Source organism: Engystomops pustulosus, chromosome 3 (assembly GCF_040894005.1).
Source record: "Engystomops pustulosus chromosome 3, aEngPut4.maternal, whole genome shotgun sequence".
NCBI lineage: Eukaryota > Metazoa > Chordata > Amphibia > Anura > Leptodactylidae > Engystomops > Engystomops pustulosus.
The window spans coordinates 217,734,678-217,751,830 of NC_092413.1; the positions used below are offsets into that span (position 1 = coordinate 217,734,678).

Sequence of the window (17,153 nt, forward strand, 5' to 3'; positions counted from 1 at the left end):
CCAATACAAGGTTAGAAAATGTCACGACTTCTATGAACAACCCAACGTTCTCCGCGTTGACCTATCCGAAGCCATTCACGTTCCATTGACAACCATTGGCCCTACTCGGGATCTACAGAACATCAGGTCATTACATTGGTTGTGGTGAAGCCTCTTTAGCTACAGACTTGGCCATGTGACCCTAATCAATGGTCTCCGCACCTCAGAAGAAGGGGCTGGAAGTAGAAGACAAGAAGCGGCTGTGGAATTGATGTGTTTTATGGAGGTTCTGAATCCTTCAAGTATTGCGGGTAATCATTGATGTCCCCGTGGTGGCCGAGGCCTAGGAGATCCCTTTCATGACACAGTATAAGATCGGAATCTCGGACTTAGCGATGTAACACGTCATATTGCTTTCAGTCTTGTGTAGACTCACGTGAACTGAACATCCCTTATGGCACATAAACAAGGCAAGGGGTACAAAAATAATAAATACTAACATCTAGAGAAGTCCATCGGAGTCAGCGGTGGCCTGTGGAGAAGAGGAAGCCCTTGCGTCCAGGGACTGAAGACAATGTGATGCCTCCAAGTTTCCTCAAATCATTGGAGAAGCTCAAAACGCCAGACAAAAGGCAACAAATGACCAAAGTACATGATATTCCGACCACAGACCTGTAGGACCTTGCAACTATTTGGCGTCCCCTAACAAAAAGTTTACAGTAGAAGCCAATCGGAAGGAGAATGTAGGGTTTATGTAATCCATTGTGACTGAGAGGTCCTCACCCACCACCACGGGTATTACATTAAAGGTCTATGGTCGCAATACACGTTAAGTTCTCATTCAGCAACCAGTCTTCTATTCCAGGGTCAAAACCAACCAACAGTGACCACCCTAAGTATTAGATGTGGTAAGGGGGGGACACGGAGATGACAAGTCAAGCAAGGAGGAGCTTCTCTGTGGAGAAAAGACCAGACCATACAACAGGAGTAGAGGTATTTCATCGGGGGAGGAAGCATAGATCTAGGCACTTGCTTGTAAGTCTACAACAGAAGGAAGAGGAATACAGATGGTTGTCTTCACCACAATAGAACAACGGGAAGATGCTACATCACTGGACCAAACATGTATGAACACGCGGAACTCGAAAATGCAAAAATTATCGAGAGTTTCGAAAGCCGCAAGTTTTATGAAAAGCTCACCAAGAATACCAAGATCCCACAACATCCTCTACTACCAACCAAGTCAGGAACCTCCATCACAACCTCGAAAAACCTCACAGAATGTCCCCAAAGTTCCCAATTTTTCTTCTCCCACAACAATCATCTCCGAACCCTAATGTGGCGCCTGTATGATATCTGTCAAACCCGAGAGCAGACATTGTGCCCCAGGCAATCTTACCCAGCAAAACTCATACACATTAGACGTTGGCCAGACCTGATGAGATTAAGAAGTTGTCTGAGGCCTCCATAGGTGTCTCAGAGATGGGGCAAGATGGAATCCATGGACGCAACCCTCCTCCCAGAGACGGGACGCAACCCTCCTCCCAGAGACGGGACGCAACCCTCCTCCCAGAGACGGGACGCAACCCTCCTCCCAGAGACGGGACGCAACCCTCCTCCCAGAGACGGGACGCAACCCTCCTCCCAGAGACGGGACGCAACCCTCCTCCCAGAGACGGGACGCAACCCTCCTCCCAGAGACGGGACGCAACCCTCCTCCCAGAGACGGGACGCAACCCTCCTCCCAGAGACGGGACGCAACCCTCCTCCCAGAGACGGGACGCAACCCTCCTCCCAGAGACGGGACGCAACCCTCCTCCCAGAGACGGGACGCAACCCTTCCCCCAGAGACGGGACGCAACCCTCCTCCCAGAGACGGGACGCAACCCTCCTCCCAGAGACGGGACGCAACCCTCCTCCCAGAGACGGGACGCAACCCTCCTCCCAGAGACGGGACGCAACCCTTCCCCCAGAGACGGGACGCAACCCTTCCCCCAGAGACGGGACGCAACCCTTCCCCCAGAGACGGGACGCAACCCTTCCCCCAGAGACGGGACGCAACCCTTCCCCCAGAGACGGGACGCAGTGGAGTTTAGCATAATAGTTGAGATACGACGTAACCTCTACAGGTCAATCATTCACCAAATCTACTCATCAGACGACCAAACAAAAACCTCTGCACAGAGACACGAAGCGGACGAGTTAATGCGACATAAATCAGGCCGGGTAATGGGAACCTACATCAGCAGGAGATGAATCATGGATATACCCCATAAGTTATGTCTCACGCTCTCCACCACCAGAGCCGACGCCCATAAATCCCATCATCCATCAGACGGACCGTAGGACAAGTGACTCTTTCGATGGGGAAATTTAAAAAAAAAAAAAAAAAAAAAATTATCTTAACCATGATTTGTCATTTACAGATTCTGAATTCTCGTATTAGGAAAGTTTTTGGGTCATGGATGATAGTAACCGGATCACCCATCACCATCCTTTTGGTTTCATTAGAGGCCGGGAAGAAAGTAGAGTTCAGGACTATGGTCACAGTTTAAAAAAAATAAAATATTAAAATTAAAAAATATCCTCAAGCTTCGGCCCTTCAAATCTTCCCATTTTTGTCTCCTAATTATCTGCAGTTACAACTAAAACTCTGAACTATAAAATCAGCAGAACACTGAAGCCCCTCCCACTAACTGTACTCAGGTGCAAGACAACCGGCTGCAACAGGAGATAAAGTCTCACCCTCCCGCCAGTAAAAAAAAAAAAAAAAATTATTGTACTTTGGAAAGAGGTTTATTTCATCAAATTCCGGCAAATCATCAAATCGAAAATGTAAAAATAAAAACAACCAACATTTTTTTTTTCTTTCTGAAAATTTTAGTGTAAGTTTAGCAGGAGGTACGGGCTCCAGACTTCTTTACGAGGGAGGCGCAAGAAGATTTTAATGAAACGGACCAAAAATTGATAAAAAAATTGATTAAAAAAAAAGGAAAAAATTGCTCCAATTCACATTTACCAGTCTTTTATGTAATAAGGCACCAAAAACACAATAATATATACACACACACATAAATATATAAAAATTAAATATCTCCTGGATATCGAAAATATATCTGGAAAAGCAACAGCGAATAAAAGACATTTATATACAAGACTTTTTGTTGGTCTTTAAAAGACGTTTAACTATAAAACAGAATTTAAAAAAAAAAATAATTAAAAAAAAATCTATAAATTACTGATCAAATGTGGGAAGATTTGGAGCAGAAGTGAAATGTTTTTTGGACCAAGTAAAAAAAAAAATAAAAAAAATGAGACATTGTAGGTTATTGCTCATCAATGAGCGATCATCTCCATCATCGTGATCTGCTCAGGTTGGTGGATCCTCAGTTTCTACCTCTGGAATATTTTTGGAAAAACATATTTAAAAAGGCCTGAAGTGATTAAGGGTCTCCTAAGGGATGGACTTCTAAAGTCTACATAATCCTGATGAAAAATACTTTCAAAAAATATTCAAAAAACACCAGAGTGGCCCAATTTTCCCAAATCCAAATCTTTAGGTTCCTGGGATGAAGAATTTGGTTAGAGCCCGCCCCTCCGGAGGATTCTCCGCTCCCCTGGTGGGCCCGTCTGACACTGGATCTTAGAAGAATATGTGGTCTAGTTACCAATCGACTGTTGAAACTGATGTAACTGCAGCCGAAACCGTGGCTTAGGTCTCCCAGTTGGTAAGATTTTAGGATGTCCATGGGGCACTGATGCAATTCGGCAATTTTAGAGTTTTCCTTTACAATTTCGGGTCAGTGGAACGTGTTATGTTCCACCTCATATTCCCTGCACATCACAGACCCAAAGCCACCGCCATATAGCGGGGCATTCAATGCATCACAACAATATAGTGGGTTATCATGGATCCACATGAACATGAAATTACAGGTAAAAGTGAGATGGGCTCATCACAACTTTTAAGTTACTGCCCCCCCCCCCCCCCCCCCAGAACAAGGATATACCAGTAACTACTACAATACCGCCCCCTATGGACAACAATCCATTATAATACTGCCATCAATAAAGAATTCATATCTGGGTTGGTGGGAGAGATGGTCAGGAAATGAGGAATCGTTCAAAGTAGTCAGAGGGTGGAAAGAGCGACTACAACAAATTGTTAAAGTTGTACAATGATGCTCAAGCATAAAATGACCGATGGTCAAATAGCCAATAGTTTCATTGATCTGATCACACGATCACTGACATTTTGTTGGTAAAAACCCGACTCCCAATCCCATTTCCACCACTGAGCCTTCCTTATCCTCCGTGTAATCTACTGTACCTGTATACTAAGCATACAAAGTATGGCACCACCCTAAAACCTTGCAATGTGGGCAGGTCTAACTGATGACCAGTATTTCCTAATCCTGCAACTCTCAACCCAGCATAAAGCACATGGCACCATCCTACAACTTTGCGATTAGAGCTACTATCCAGTATTACTTACTCCTGTTACTCTCAACCCAGCATATAGCACATGGCACCATCCTACAACTTTGCGATTAGAGCTACTATCCAGTATTACTTACTCCTGTTACTCTCAACCCAGCATATAGCACATGGCACCATCCTACAACTTTGCAATGTGGGCAGAGCTAACTGATGACCAGAGCTACCATCCAGTATTACTTAGTCCTGTAATATCAACCCAGCATATATAACATGGCACCATCCTACAACTTTGCAATGTGGGAAGGTCAAACTGATCACCAGAACTACTGCTCAGCATTACCTAGTGCTTTACCTGTCAAACCAGCATATAAAACATGGCACCACCCTACAACTTTGTAATGTGGGCAGGTCCAAGTGATGACCAGAGCTACGATTCAGTCTTACCTAGTTCTGTACCCAGCAACCAACCATATAAATCACTGCACCAGCCTACAACTTTGGTTTCCAGTAGACCTGCCCACATTACAAAGTTCCGGGATGGCGGCTTGTTTTATATCCTAGGTCAACGTGTGGTAGTAGACTACTACTGGACAGAAGCTCTGGACACCAGTAGACCTGCCTACATTACAAAGTTGTAGGACGGCGTCATGTTTTAAATGTTTTGTTGATACATGGTAGTAGACCAGAGCTCTGGACAACAGTTGATTTACCCACATTACAAAGTTGTAGGATGGCGCCATCCTGCTTACTATGTTGAGGCTTTAAAGTCTAATAGGACAAATATCCTAAAACTATTCAATCACCATCTTAGTAAAAGCCAAAATCTCAAAGTAAAAGTAAATAAAAGTGCATTCATTCACTTGTAAAACCACAAATCATTCCAGTCCGCTACTCTTAAAGGGATTGTCCAGGATTACGTAAATATGGCTGCCATCATTCATACATAGCGCCACAAGGGTCTGCAGTCCGGTGCAATGATCTGCAATTCCAGACAACCCATAAAACACGCATGGCGCTTAAAGATAGCAGCCACTTTTTAATCTTACAAAAACCTAGAAGTCTAATAAGAGGGGCTTTTAGGGTCACAAAATAAAATTCTCAGAAGTGTCCCATGTGCCGAAGCCTATACCGTGAAGGAGATATTGTATATGAGGTGTGATGAGAGTTCCCGCTGCGGGAGGAGAAGAGAGAGCTGCTATAGTTGGGTACAGAAGGGTTCAGGAGACCTCAGTGCTGAATTATATGATAAAATAAGAATAAAATAAGGGTAAAAATTACAATTTCGGAACTTTCAGTATTTCCCATTCACTCAGCAGACAAGATTTTTTTTCTTAACATGTAAAATTCCCTTTTTTTTTTCTTAGTATCTCCAGCTACAATTTTTTTTTCTTTTTTCTACACACAAGATACATTATACATTATTTGAGAACACAAAACTGGTTGCTGAAAACAAACAAACAAAAAAAACAACAAACAAAAAAAAAAAAACCCCAAAGCAACAACTATAATCCCGCCCCTTTTACTGCCCCTTAATGACGCGATCAGGATTGCAATAGAGGATGAGGCGGAGGGTAAGGCTGCATCGGACTGGTACAGGACTGGTGCCACAGTGAATTTTTCTTTTTTATTATTACGCTTCTTACTTTCTAAAAAGTCTTTTTGATTTTTCCCAAAGATGGACAAAAATTTACAAAAAAAAAAAAAAAAGTGCTTATAGCTTATAGTCGGACAGACGGGTGTGCGGGAGGAGGAGGAGGGGCTGGAAGCACTTGTAAACTGGAATGCCAGAACTGAGTAGTGTGTTCTAGACCTCGGGGGCGGGGTCAGGGGGCGGGGTTTATGGCTGGAATTAATACTGAGAAAGCGGACGCGACGGTTATGGGCACCATGCCATCTTCACAGGACGAGACCCTACCAGCTAACTCGACGTACAAGAGAGAGAGAGAGAGACTGCAGTTATACTGATAATAGGAACACTTAATTAAGGACCCAGGAAAGTTTTTGCTAAGGTGCTACTTCTAAAATCTAAAGTACGGTTTTTGTTATAAATTTTTTTTTATATGTTTTTAGTTTTTTTTTCCTTCCTTTATTTTGTGGATTGACCCCATTTCTCAGCTGTGTTTTTTTTTTTTTTAAAGCCGTCAGTCGTCGTCCAGAGCTTCTGTCTTGATCTCTCCGGCGCCCTGCCGGGCCAGCGCTAGGATGGTGTGATTGACGGCGGCCATTTCCACGGCCAGGGAGATGGGGTCCTGGTGATCGCTGTGACTGGTGCTGTCATCCTAAGTATGTAGAGAAAATAAGCGCAAAATATCTAATTAAATCTCAACACGCGGACAAGGAGGCCCTCTTCTAGTAGTGGTCAGACCCCCCCCAGTAATCTACAACTTATCCAATTTCCAAGCACTTTGTGTTTCTGACTACGACTACGTGACAGCGACTACGACTACAGGAGTGTAATAAGGTACGGCCACATTACTTCTCCCACAAATAATGTTATTTCCGAATCCCTCTTCTTCCCATGATATAAGGAGAGTGGGGGATAGAACTGGGGGACACAAGTTCTAATGATTGGTGGGGTTTCATAGATTGGACCCCAACCATGTAGAAAAAATATCAAATTATGTCTTAAAAGGCGAATGAGGAATCCCCCTTCTTGTAGTGGTCAGACCCCCAGTAATCTATAAATTATCCTCTATCCACAGGGTAAAATTATGGCTTTAATTCAAATTTCCAAACACTTTGCGCTTCCGACTACGACTACAGCAGGGCAATAAGCCGCTGTCAGATCACTTTTGTTGGCTTAGTATATATGTATATTTCCACTTCTTACCATGATATGAGGAGAGTGGGGGATAGAACATGAGGACCCCCATTCTGATGGCTTTTAGGGGTTTCTAAGATTGGCCCCCCAAAAAAATCTGCAGTAGACAGGATATTTGTGATGGACCTTGGAGCACTGGTCCAGAGGCTCACCTGTTCCGAGTAGTCGTTCCCATCTACGTCGTCGCTGTTCGAGTGGCCACCGGGACTTTGAACATCGATGCCATGACTCTCCAGGATTGCTGCTTCTTCGAAAAAACCAAATATGACCCTAAATTATCTGCTGAGGCAAATTTAGAGCACTCGCTCGCACACACACACAGGTGGGATGGGGGGGGGGGATGAAGGGACCTACTCCAATGTGGTGGTGTGTTACCAAAGAAGGTGGGGGGTTGGAGTCGCCACAAGGGGGGGGGGGGGGGGGGGAGCGCGGCGAGCAACAAATAGGGGGAGGGGCCGCGGAGACCAACAAATAGGGGGAAGGAACAGTTAGAAGTGTTGGAAATGTAAGAGAGAACCAGGGAAGACTAAAAACAAAAGTGAAATCAGACTAAACGGGGGCCAGAGTTGGGCTCAGAATGAGGAAAAGTAAAATTTGTGGAAAACCCTAAGGAAAGATCATAAAAACTAAGAAGCCGACGCCATGCGATGTGCCCGGCACTCATCATACTCCCATAACCCCAGCGTCACATTTAACCCCCTGATCCCTGCACAGGTGACAGCACCCCTACAGTCAGACACATTATGGTAATCAGGGGCTAAATGTATCACTAATGACGATGCAGGACGCATATGTATCGGCTAATTATTCATGCAAGAGCAATAAACGTAATAACCTGCCGGAGAATACAAATAAGCAGCGCCGCCGCCGTGCGCCATTCATTAGCCAACGGCGATATTAGACACCCAGACTCCAGATCCGTCCCCCAGGTTATCGCACTCATCACCCAGTGTTATGGGCTCGTTAGTCTGCCCTGGTAATTACAAGGATTCCTTATAATTCTCTCTGCTCATCAGCGTGCGATTCGTTTTTTTTTTCCTGGCTAATTTCAGGTATTTTCACGTTTGGAAGCTTTTTTGGGGGCAACAGAATAATAACTCCGGACGGATGAGATGATGATGGTGATGATGGGGGTAAGGTGGAGAATATGCACAGGAATGGGGGGGCTATTCATGTAGGAGGTCCCTGTACACGCTATCTTATGGCCGCGTCGTGATACATTACCGATATTGGCTCTTCGTTTTATCTCCTTCCGTCTGTTGGCGAACCAGTTGTAGACTTTCAGGGAGGTGACGCGTTCCAGGTCGGAGAGCTTCTTGCCTGGAAGGAGAAGAGACCAGAAGAGATTAGAGGATTTCCTCCAGTGCACATGCACCACATACAACGGATGAATATGGCGCCCCATAGCTTAAAGAACATTTACTAACAACCTATGCTCCGAGGTTTCCTGTACAAAACCGGGAGGGAAATGTGGAACGTCCCCTTTAGTGCGTCACGTCATCAATATATCTGATCTTAAAGGGGAAGCTACCGCCCCCCATATTCCTCTCCCTCCTTCATAACACCAGACCTTGCCCCTCTGATCCTGTAGTACTGCACATGCTCTTCATATTGTTTGCTTTGTTTCAAACCAAATCTTTTCAATCACAGAAGATGCTGGTCAGTAACCAGGCCTTGTGATACTAGACGAGCACGCCCGTCCTGCCAGCCACAGCCGTATGCGCTCGCCTGGAGGGGGCCGGACATTATATTTTATGTTACAGTGACGTAGAAACAATCAGATGACATTGTTTTAGCGAGGGGTTTGCTAATTGTTGTATTTTTCTTCTAAAAGCATCAGAGAATGTTGCGACTTAAAGGGAATGACCAGTCATAACAAGCAACCGGCAATCCACAGGATGGGGATAGCTTGCTGATCGGTGGGGGGTCACAGTAGTAGATCCCCAAATGAATGGAGTGTCGGGTCGGACATGTGCGCGGCCCCTCCATACACGGTTTATGGAAGTAGTGGAGTTCGGCACTCGGCTATGTCAGCCAGCGCCATAGAGATGAATAGAGCAGCGGGCACACATGCTACTCACTGCTGGGTTAATTCGTGGTACAACAGACCCCCGTTCACATGATCCTTTGGGGAAGGGGGGCTACCACAAATACCCTCACCAATCGGTACAGGTTGCAGCTTGATTTTTCACTCCTGTGGCTGGACATCCACTTTAAAGAGCCTCAAATCTACACACTAAGGCCCTTAGAGTTGCTGCAGAACTACAAACCCCAGCGGAGCCTTGATGGGGGTCTTGGTTGCAGTAGTGTGGGCAGTGCACTATACCATGTAAGCGGGTGCTCTGCCCCCCTGGTGCGGTGTACAGGCGCGGGCAGCTTTCTTAACCTTGAGAGTATGGAGAAGCTGCGCGCACCTTACACGATGCCAGCGCTCTCTTGGCACGCCGCTCTCTTGTAGCGGGGTCTGGCTTCCCACCAAGGACTTTAATAGAGAATGAATGATTGTTCAGACATAAATTATGTAGATAGCCGGGATTTTTTACATAACATTTCAAGGTCTTTGCTGAATAATATGCAAAGATGACAAACAAAAACATCTTTCGGTGGCATTTTGCGAGGGTGTGAAACGGGTGCCAGCCGCTCCGAACAACAAGAGGGGTCAGCGGTGGAGACCTCCATTGGCTGCACTCCCACCCGGCAGGTTACAGCTTGGTGTATAGGAGATATCCATGATCTGCATACCAGGGGGGGATCAGTCAGAGGCACAATGAGGGGCGCTGGATCGTGCCATGGTTTATAGATGCCCCCCTGACCAATTATCATCATATAGATGTCACTTGACTTTTATTGCTGGAAAATATGATAAAAGTCCAGCGCTCTGTGTGCAAGACCAGGATGTGGCTATGATAGAAGTGGAAACGTTTCAGCATCACATGTCAGTCACAAGACCCGATGCCCAGTTATAGCAAAACTTTTAAAATTATGCTAATAATTCAGAAGACCTTTCAAGGGTGTTATCAGGGCCCCTCCACGCTGTAGCTTCACAGGCTGTTACAATGTTTCCAACCCCCTCCCTCAGCGCACTGTAATCTCACACAGTGGGAGGGGAAGTGCTCCTGCATACTGCAACATCCTGTGAAGCTATAGTATGAAGGGGCTCTGGACCCTCAAAGACCTTCAGACTCATTAGCAAAATAATAAAAGTTGATTTTAGCAGGGAGGAGGCCATGGATAACAAATATAAGATGATTCCCACAGTCCCGGTGCCTGGGTCTAGGAGTAATGTCCCTGGTTTATCAGGATGGAGTTAATGGTAGATTTCCTACAACTAGATGGTTGCTACAGCATTGCCCCGAGGGAGAGAGGAGCGGTTGTGGAGCTGCTGATTCCACAGAGCACAGCAGTGTGAGGACGTGCCCCCATCGTTCAGTAACACGCACATGTCATGCTCACCTGGTTTCTGTATGACCGCGTTGCAGGCGTTTGCGATCTCCTCTCGCTTGGCCTCGTCCGGATACTGGTTCTCATTAAAATAGCTGAAAAATTCAAGTGTTCACAATTACCGAGCGTCATGTGCAAAACGAGAGGGGCCCTGGCTCCATCCACTGCTCAGACGTGTGAGACACATGGAGGAGACAGGGTATGGAGCAGCCCTAACATACTACATCCCAGCTTCTTTAAATTAACCCCTTCCTCCCCGACAGCTCTACCCAGAGCATCAGGCTGCCTGTTATCGGCCTCCGCGGCGATGTATGCGCGACTAAATTGGATCCAGTAAGTAAGATCAAGGTATAATATTATTACAGCAGACACTTGGCCCCCGTCCACGCTGCTCTGCCTCCCGAAAATGCGCTTCTGAAGCTTTTTGGAACAGTAACAATCGATAAAAGATGGCAGAGCGAGATTAGAGGAAAAAACAAAAGAAAAACAATAATACACAAAGAATTGACAGCACATTTATACCGTAATGCAGCACAAAGAGAACAGCGCTACATCACAGAAGAACCAGACCCGACCCAAAGATGTGTCACACATTAACCTGTTACAGCCCAAAACACAATGTAACTAATAACTGGGGAGTCTGGGAACATGCAGAGTATAAAAGCCTCATCACTACAGACAGGTTACAATATTACACATGACATGTATAGCTTCATCTAAATGTATATACTACATGACACAGTGCAGTCACCGTGTATATACCTGACATTACTTATCCTGTACTGATCCTGAGTTACATCCTGTATTATACTCCAGAGCTGCACTCACTATTCTGCTGCTGGTGCAGTCACTGTGTACATACATGACATTACTTATCCTGTACTGATCCTGAGTTACATCCTGTATTATACTCCAGAGCTGCACTCACTATTCTGCTGCTGGTGCAGTCACTGTGTACATACATGACATTACTTATCCTGTACTGATCCTGAGTTACATCCTGTATTATACCCCAGAGCTGCACTCACTATTCTGCTGCTGGTGCAGTCACTGTGTACATACATGACATTACTTATCCTGTACTGATCCTGAGTTACATCCTGTATTATACTCCAGAGCTGCACTCACTATTCTGCTGCTGGTGCAGTCACTGTGTACATACATGACATTACTTATCCTGTACTGATCCTGAGTTACATCCTGTATTATACCCCAGAGCTGCACTCACTATTCTGCTGCTGGTGCAGTCACTGTGTGCATACATGGCATTACTTATCCTGTACTGATCCTGAGTTACATCCTGTATTATACTCCAGAGCTGCACTCACTATTCTGCTGCTGGTGCAGTCACTGTGTACATACATGACATTACTTATCCTGTACTGATCCTGAGTTACATCCTGTATTATACCCCAGAGCTGCACTCACTATTCTGCTGCTGGTGCAGTCACTGTGTACATACATGACATTACTTATCCTGTACTGATCCTGAGTTACATCCTGTATTATACTCCAGAGCTGCACTCACTATTCTGCTGCTGGTGCAGTCACTGTGTACATACATGACATTACTTATCCTGTACTGATCCTGAGATGCATCCTTTTTTGTACTCCAGAGCTGCACTCACTATTCTGCTGGCACATGATAAATTATGGCATTGTGCACAGTGACCTCACCACCAGCAAAATAGTGATTGCTGCTCTGGAGCAAGATTAAGGATCACTAATATTTAGTCTTGCATTAAGCTCCTCTCAGTTGATGTATAATTCCGGGTCTTCTCACCTCTCCATGACGGCCAGACATTCCTTTCTCCATGTGAAACGACTTCCTCGTCTTAACCTGAAGGTGCCGGAGGTGGCGGTGACTGGCGGTGGGGTTTGCCTCCACTCTGTGTCGTCTATGGGGATGGGCGCTGGCCTCATACTGAGCGTTGCTCCTGTAACCAAAATGGACACAACCTGTTGCTACACATAAGGATACTCGTCCCTTTATTGGTGTAAATACTTTTGTATAGGTAAAACATGCGATCAGCGGGGGGAGTTGTATCCTATGTGTGAGGAGCGCAGCTCTGAAGGAGTCAAGAGCTAAAACCAGAGAGCCGGTTGTTGATTTGGAAATTTCTGACCAGATTTTAAGCTGAAATACAATGGATGCAGGGCAGTGGGAGCATCGGAGACGGGTGACATTTCGAGCAGCTGGTGGCGGCTTCTCTCGCACGGCGATGCAGGACGCGGCTCGCAATGCGATTACGGTGGCTGCACAGCATCAGGGGCTCTAATTGGACAGAAATGTGATTTGGGAAGCCCACGAGATGAAATCACAGGCAGGGGAAGGAGTTTCCGAGAAGCCGACGGGGAGGTGCGGGAAAGTAACGATTCAGGACACCATCCAAATATTCACAGAAGAGTCAAGGAGGGGGGTTTGTACGGAAACCATCTTTAACCCCTGGGTTACTGGACATTAGTGTTTGTTTTTTCAGGTATACAATATATAATAATCCTAGCATAGAACAATCGCCACCTACCTGGACTTGTCTTCTCCAGCTGGTACCACCTGTAAAACGCTCTCTTCTTCTGCTCGCTGAGGTCGGACCCTTGCTGGAGCAGCCAGTGTGAGATCCGGCTCTGGCTGATACCTGCGAGGCAGAGGCTCTGGTCAGACAAGGGCTGTGCAGGTCACTTGTATGGAGACTATTGGCCATGACATAATGGCAAGAGGGTGAAGCCTGAGGACCTGATCTTTGGTTAGATGGGAATACGATTGTGATGGAGCGTACAGTCTGAAGCCATTGTGGCCGGGGGGAGAAGGAGACCCCTTCGTGAATTGTGGGTGCCCGGTTTTTGCCCATATTGTGCCACTCACCTGTGACTTGTGCAACCACTGCCTGAGATATTCTCCGATTCGCCAGGAAAGCCTTAATTTCTTCTTTGATGACACTGCTGTCCCTCCTGTGAGGATATAAAAACACATCATCAGCACCACCATCATCTGTATCATCACTTTACATACAGGTGGTCCCTGACTTGAGGACACCTGACTTACATACAACCCTCTGGTGAAGCTCTCTGGATGCTTTACTTGACTACGTACACAGTGACTCCACCACTGGCAGAATAGTGAGTGTAGCTCTGGATTACAGGATGTAATTAGGTCTTCAGACAAGCTGGGGATGAGCCCCTTTTCTCTGGCGCACCTCTACAAGTCCGGGAATCCGGGCCGGGATGATGGATGTGACGGGAAAGTGTTAATAACGCGGCGGTATAGAGCCAGGGGCCAGACTAGCGCTGGTGACATGTCATAAAGAAGCCGGCTGGCTGGCAATGCTTTTAATGAGTGTCATATCTGATCAGGAGTGTCATAACACCAGGATGGATGAGGGTAATTCGGGGGAAGGTGTGTGAGCGCCATATGGCATGTGGAAAGTTTCATTACTGAGGGGAGGCATAAATCTCTTACTTCAGACATAAAACCCGGGACATAAAAATAAAGCGGCCGGGGGAGGGGGGGATTAAAGAGACACGTGTGCATATTGGTAAATAGTTCAGAAGGTGCACGGAGCAGGAACAGCCAAAGCCGGGGCTTAAAGGGGTCGTCCACAAAGACAGCATGTACAGGTTCTTATCACATGCTATTCCCCCAAAACTTTAAAGAATAGCATCTGAGAAACTTCATACTCTGACACAGTGTCCTCCTATCACGTATACTGTATATGGCTGCAGCATGAGCCTCCCCACAATGCACCTCTTCACTATCTGGCTGCAGCAAAAGCTCCCCTCAAGTGTGTGACTGTAGGACAACAAAGCAGGAGCCTCCTCCACAGCTTTACATCTCTCTATATCTAGCTGTAAGACAACTAGTCGTAGCAGGAGCCTCCTCCACAGCTTTACAGCTCTCTATATCTAGCTGTAAGACAACTGGCCATAGCAGGAGCCTCCTGCACAGCTTTACATCTCTCCATATCCAGCTGTAAGACAACTGGTCACAGCAGGAGCCTCCTCCACAGCTTTACATCTCTCTATATCTAGCTGTAAGATAACTGGCCATAGCAGGAGCCTCCTCCACAGCTTTACATCTCTCTATATCTAGCTGTAAGACAACTGGTCATAGCAGGAGCCTCCTCCACAGCTTTACATCTCTCTATATCTAGCTGTAAGATAACTGGCCATAGCAGGAGCCTCCTCCACAGCTTTACATCTCTCTATATCTAGCTGTAAGATAACTGGCCATAGCAGGAGCCTCCTCCACAGCTTTACATCTCTCTATATCTAGCTGTAAGACAACTGGTCATAGCAGGAGCCTCCTCCACAGCTTTACATCTCTCTATATCCAGCTGTAAGACAACTGGCCATAGCAGGAGCCTCCTCCACAGCTTTACATCTCTCTATACCCAGCTGTAAGACAACTGGCCATAGCAGGAGCCTCCTCCACAGCTTTACATCTCTCTATATCCAGCTGTAAGACAACTGGTCATAGCAGGAGCCTCCTTCACAGCTTTACATCTCTCTATATCTAGCTGTAAGACAACTGGCCATAGCAGGAGCCTCCTCCACAGCTTTACATCTCTCTATATCTAGCTGTAAGACAACTGGTCATAGCAGGAGCCTCCTCCACAGCTTTATATCTCTCTATATCCAGCTGTAAGACAACTGGTCATAGCAGGAGCCACTGCTTTTCACATGGTATCTAGCTATAAGACGACCGGTCACAGAAACAACTCCCCTCCTGTGTGTGGCCAAGACTGGTTAGACAATGGGCTGTCAACATTGGTCTATAGACGTTGGTCTACATCTAAACTGCAAGACGACTGGATCCAGAACAGATCAACAGAAGATTATCCGGCTCCCTGACAGGAAACTCTTCAACCACTGAGGGGCCTTCTCCGACCAGAAGCAACACAAGAAATGTGGTCCCCGGTAAGCAAAAATGACGTCTTGTGACCCAAGGAGGCGGCTTATTAAATTCGACCCCTGGTACTTCCCGGCGGATCCAGGTCTTAAAAAAAATGTTGTGTGTGAACCATGAGCAGGATCGGGGCGTTATTTTTCTCCTGGTCATTTCCAGTCCTATCAGGGGCCACTAATACTGCATCAAAGACAAAAAAGGAGAAACATCGAGCTCCATAAAAACAGCTTCCTCCTTTATTCATTCATTTGTAGTTCCATAGAATCTGGTGTGCTGGACATCCTTACTCAGGAGTATTAGGATTAAGGGGAGGAGGTTTATCAGAACCCCAATATAACTCTATAGGATTGGACATGTGTGTAATCAGTCCCTACTTGTACATTCCTTGTTCCTTTAAGGACATATCCAGTTATAGCCATCACCCTGTATAGATAGCAATCTTGAACAATATCACAACCTGCCTGTATGATAATGGTGGCGAACCCATGGCACGGGTGCCAGAGGTGGCACTTGGAGCCCTCTCACCCAGAACATAGATCTCTATACAGGAATCAAGGACCCCCTCCTGCAGTGACAAGCAGCCCAATATGTGCCAAGGAGACGTGGCCTGTGCTGAATTAACATTGGAGCTCCTATTCCAGGCCCTATGATTCTTCCTGTTCAGGGTAGCCTGGAGGATAACCCAAATTTCTATTTCTTCTTCTTTGCCAATATGACTGAAACCTGTGATAAAACAGGGTAGCAAATACCACTTAAATTGCTGAAAATTGTGGATTTTTAGTTGTAGTTTGGGCACTCAGTCTGTAAAAGGTTCGTCGTCACAGCTGTATGAGGAGGAGCCCCGGTTCTGGCCATTATAAAACTAAGTGTTATAACTTGTATTTTCAGTGGGTTTTCCCTATGCAGGATCTAATCTTTAACGCTCAGTCGTCTTGAAGCTGGTGGCTGGAGACTAGCGGCAACAACGTCTCCCATACACCGCACACAGAAGTGGAGGAGAATCTGTTCCATAACGTTCTTACTCAGCAGGGTCGTATAGGACATCGTGGAGCAGAAGTGACATGTACTAGGGGGTAAGATAGAAGCTTACTACTAGCTCCAGCTGCATTTCTCTGTCACTCGAAAACATCAGCATGGTAATAAGACTTGATAAAAAAGCGAGGAGATAATGATGATGATGCAGGAATGCAGCTGCGACTCCATGTAGCTTGCTGGCAGGCATCCAGCTCAACAGGAGCTGAAAAAGCAGTCACCTCATTGCCATCTCAGCTTGTACTATTAATCAGATATTTTTAAATTACACACAAAAGTTGCCACACAACATAATATAAGAAGTTGTACCTGTTGTAATACAACCATTGGAAATTATCTGTTAAAATAAAAATGAGATTGTCCCTGTCCAGCACCCTTACATCTCAGCCAGCACTATTAATCAGATTTTTCTCATCACACACTACTTACCGAGGACAGTTATTTGAATAAAAAACCCTTTTACACATCATCCGCACAACCTTTCCATTTCTAAGTTGGATCGTGGCAGCCAAGAAGCAATCAAACTATATAATTTCT

General features: G+C 45.9%; 1 protein-coding gene across 5 annotated transcripts in view; it reads right to left on the minus strand.

The window, feature by feature from the left end:
* Window positions 1-6,536: 6,536 nt before the first annotated feature.
* HMBOX1 (homeobox containing 1) overlaps window positions 6,537-17,153 on the minus strand; it is a 54,522-nt gene continuing 43,905 nt past the window's right edge. For 2 of the 5 annotated variants that reach the window (XM_072143832.1, XM_072143829.1), the window contains 7 exons: window positions 13,545-13,630; window positions 13,207-13,317; window positions 12,465-12,618; window positions 10,694-10,776; window positions 8,465-8,560; window positions 7,393-7,487; window positions 6,537-6,698 (listed from right to left, as the gene is read on the minus strand). In XM_072143832.1, coding sequence (XP_071999933.1) covers window positions 6,561-6,698; window positions 7,393-7,487; window positions 8,465-8,560; window positions 10,694-10,776; window positions 12,465-12,618; window positions 13,207-13,317; window positions 13,545-13,630 — 763 coding nt within the window. In that variant the 3' untranslated portion in view covers window positions 6,537-6,560. Of the gene's footprint in view, window positions 6,705-7,392; window positions 7,488-8,464; window positions 8,561-10,693; window positions 10,777-12,464; window positions 12,619-13,206; window positions 13,318-13,544; window positions 13,631-17,153 lie in introns of all 5 variants that reach the window. The other 3 variants (XM_072143831.1, XM_072143830.1, XM_072143834.1) reach the window with 3 other exon arrangements.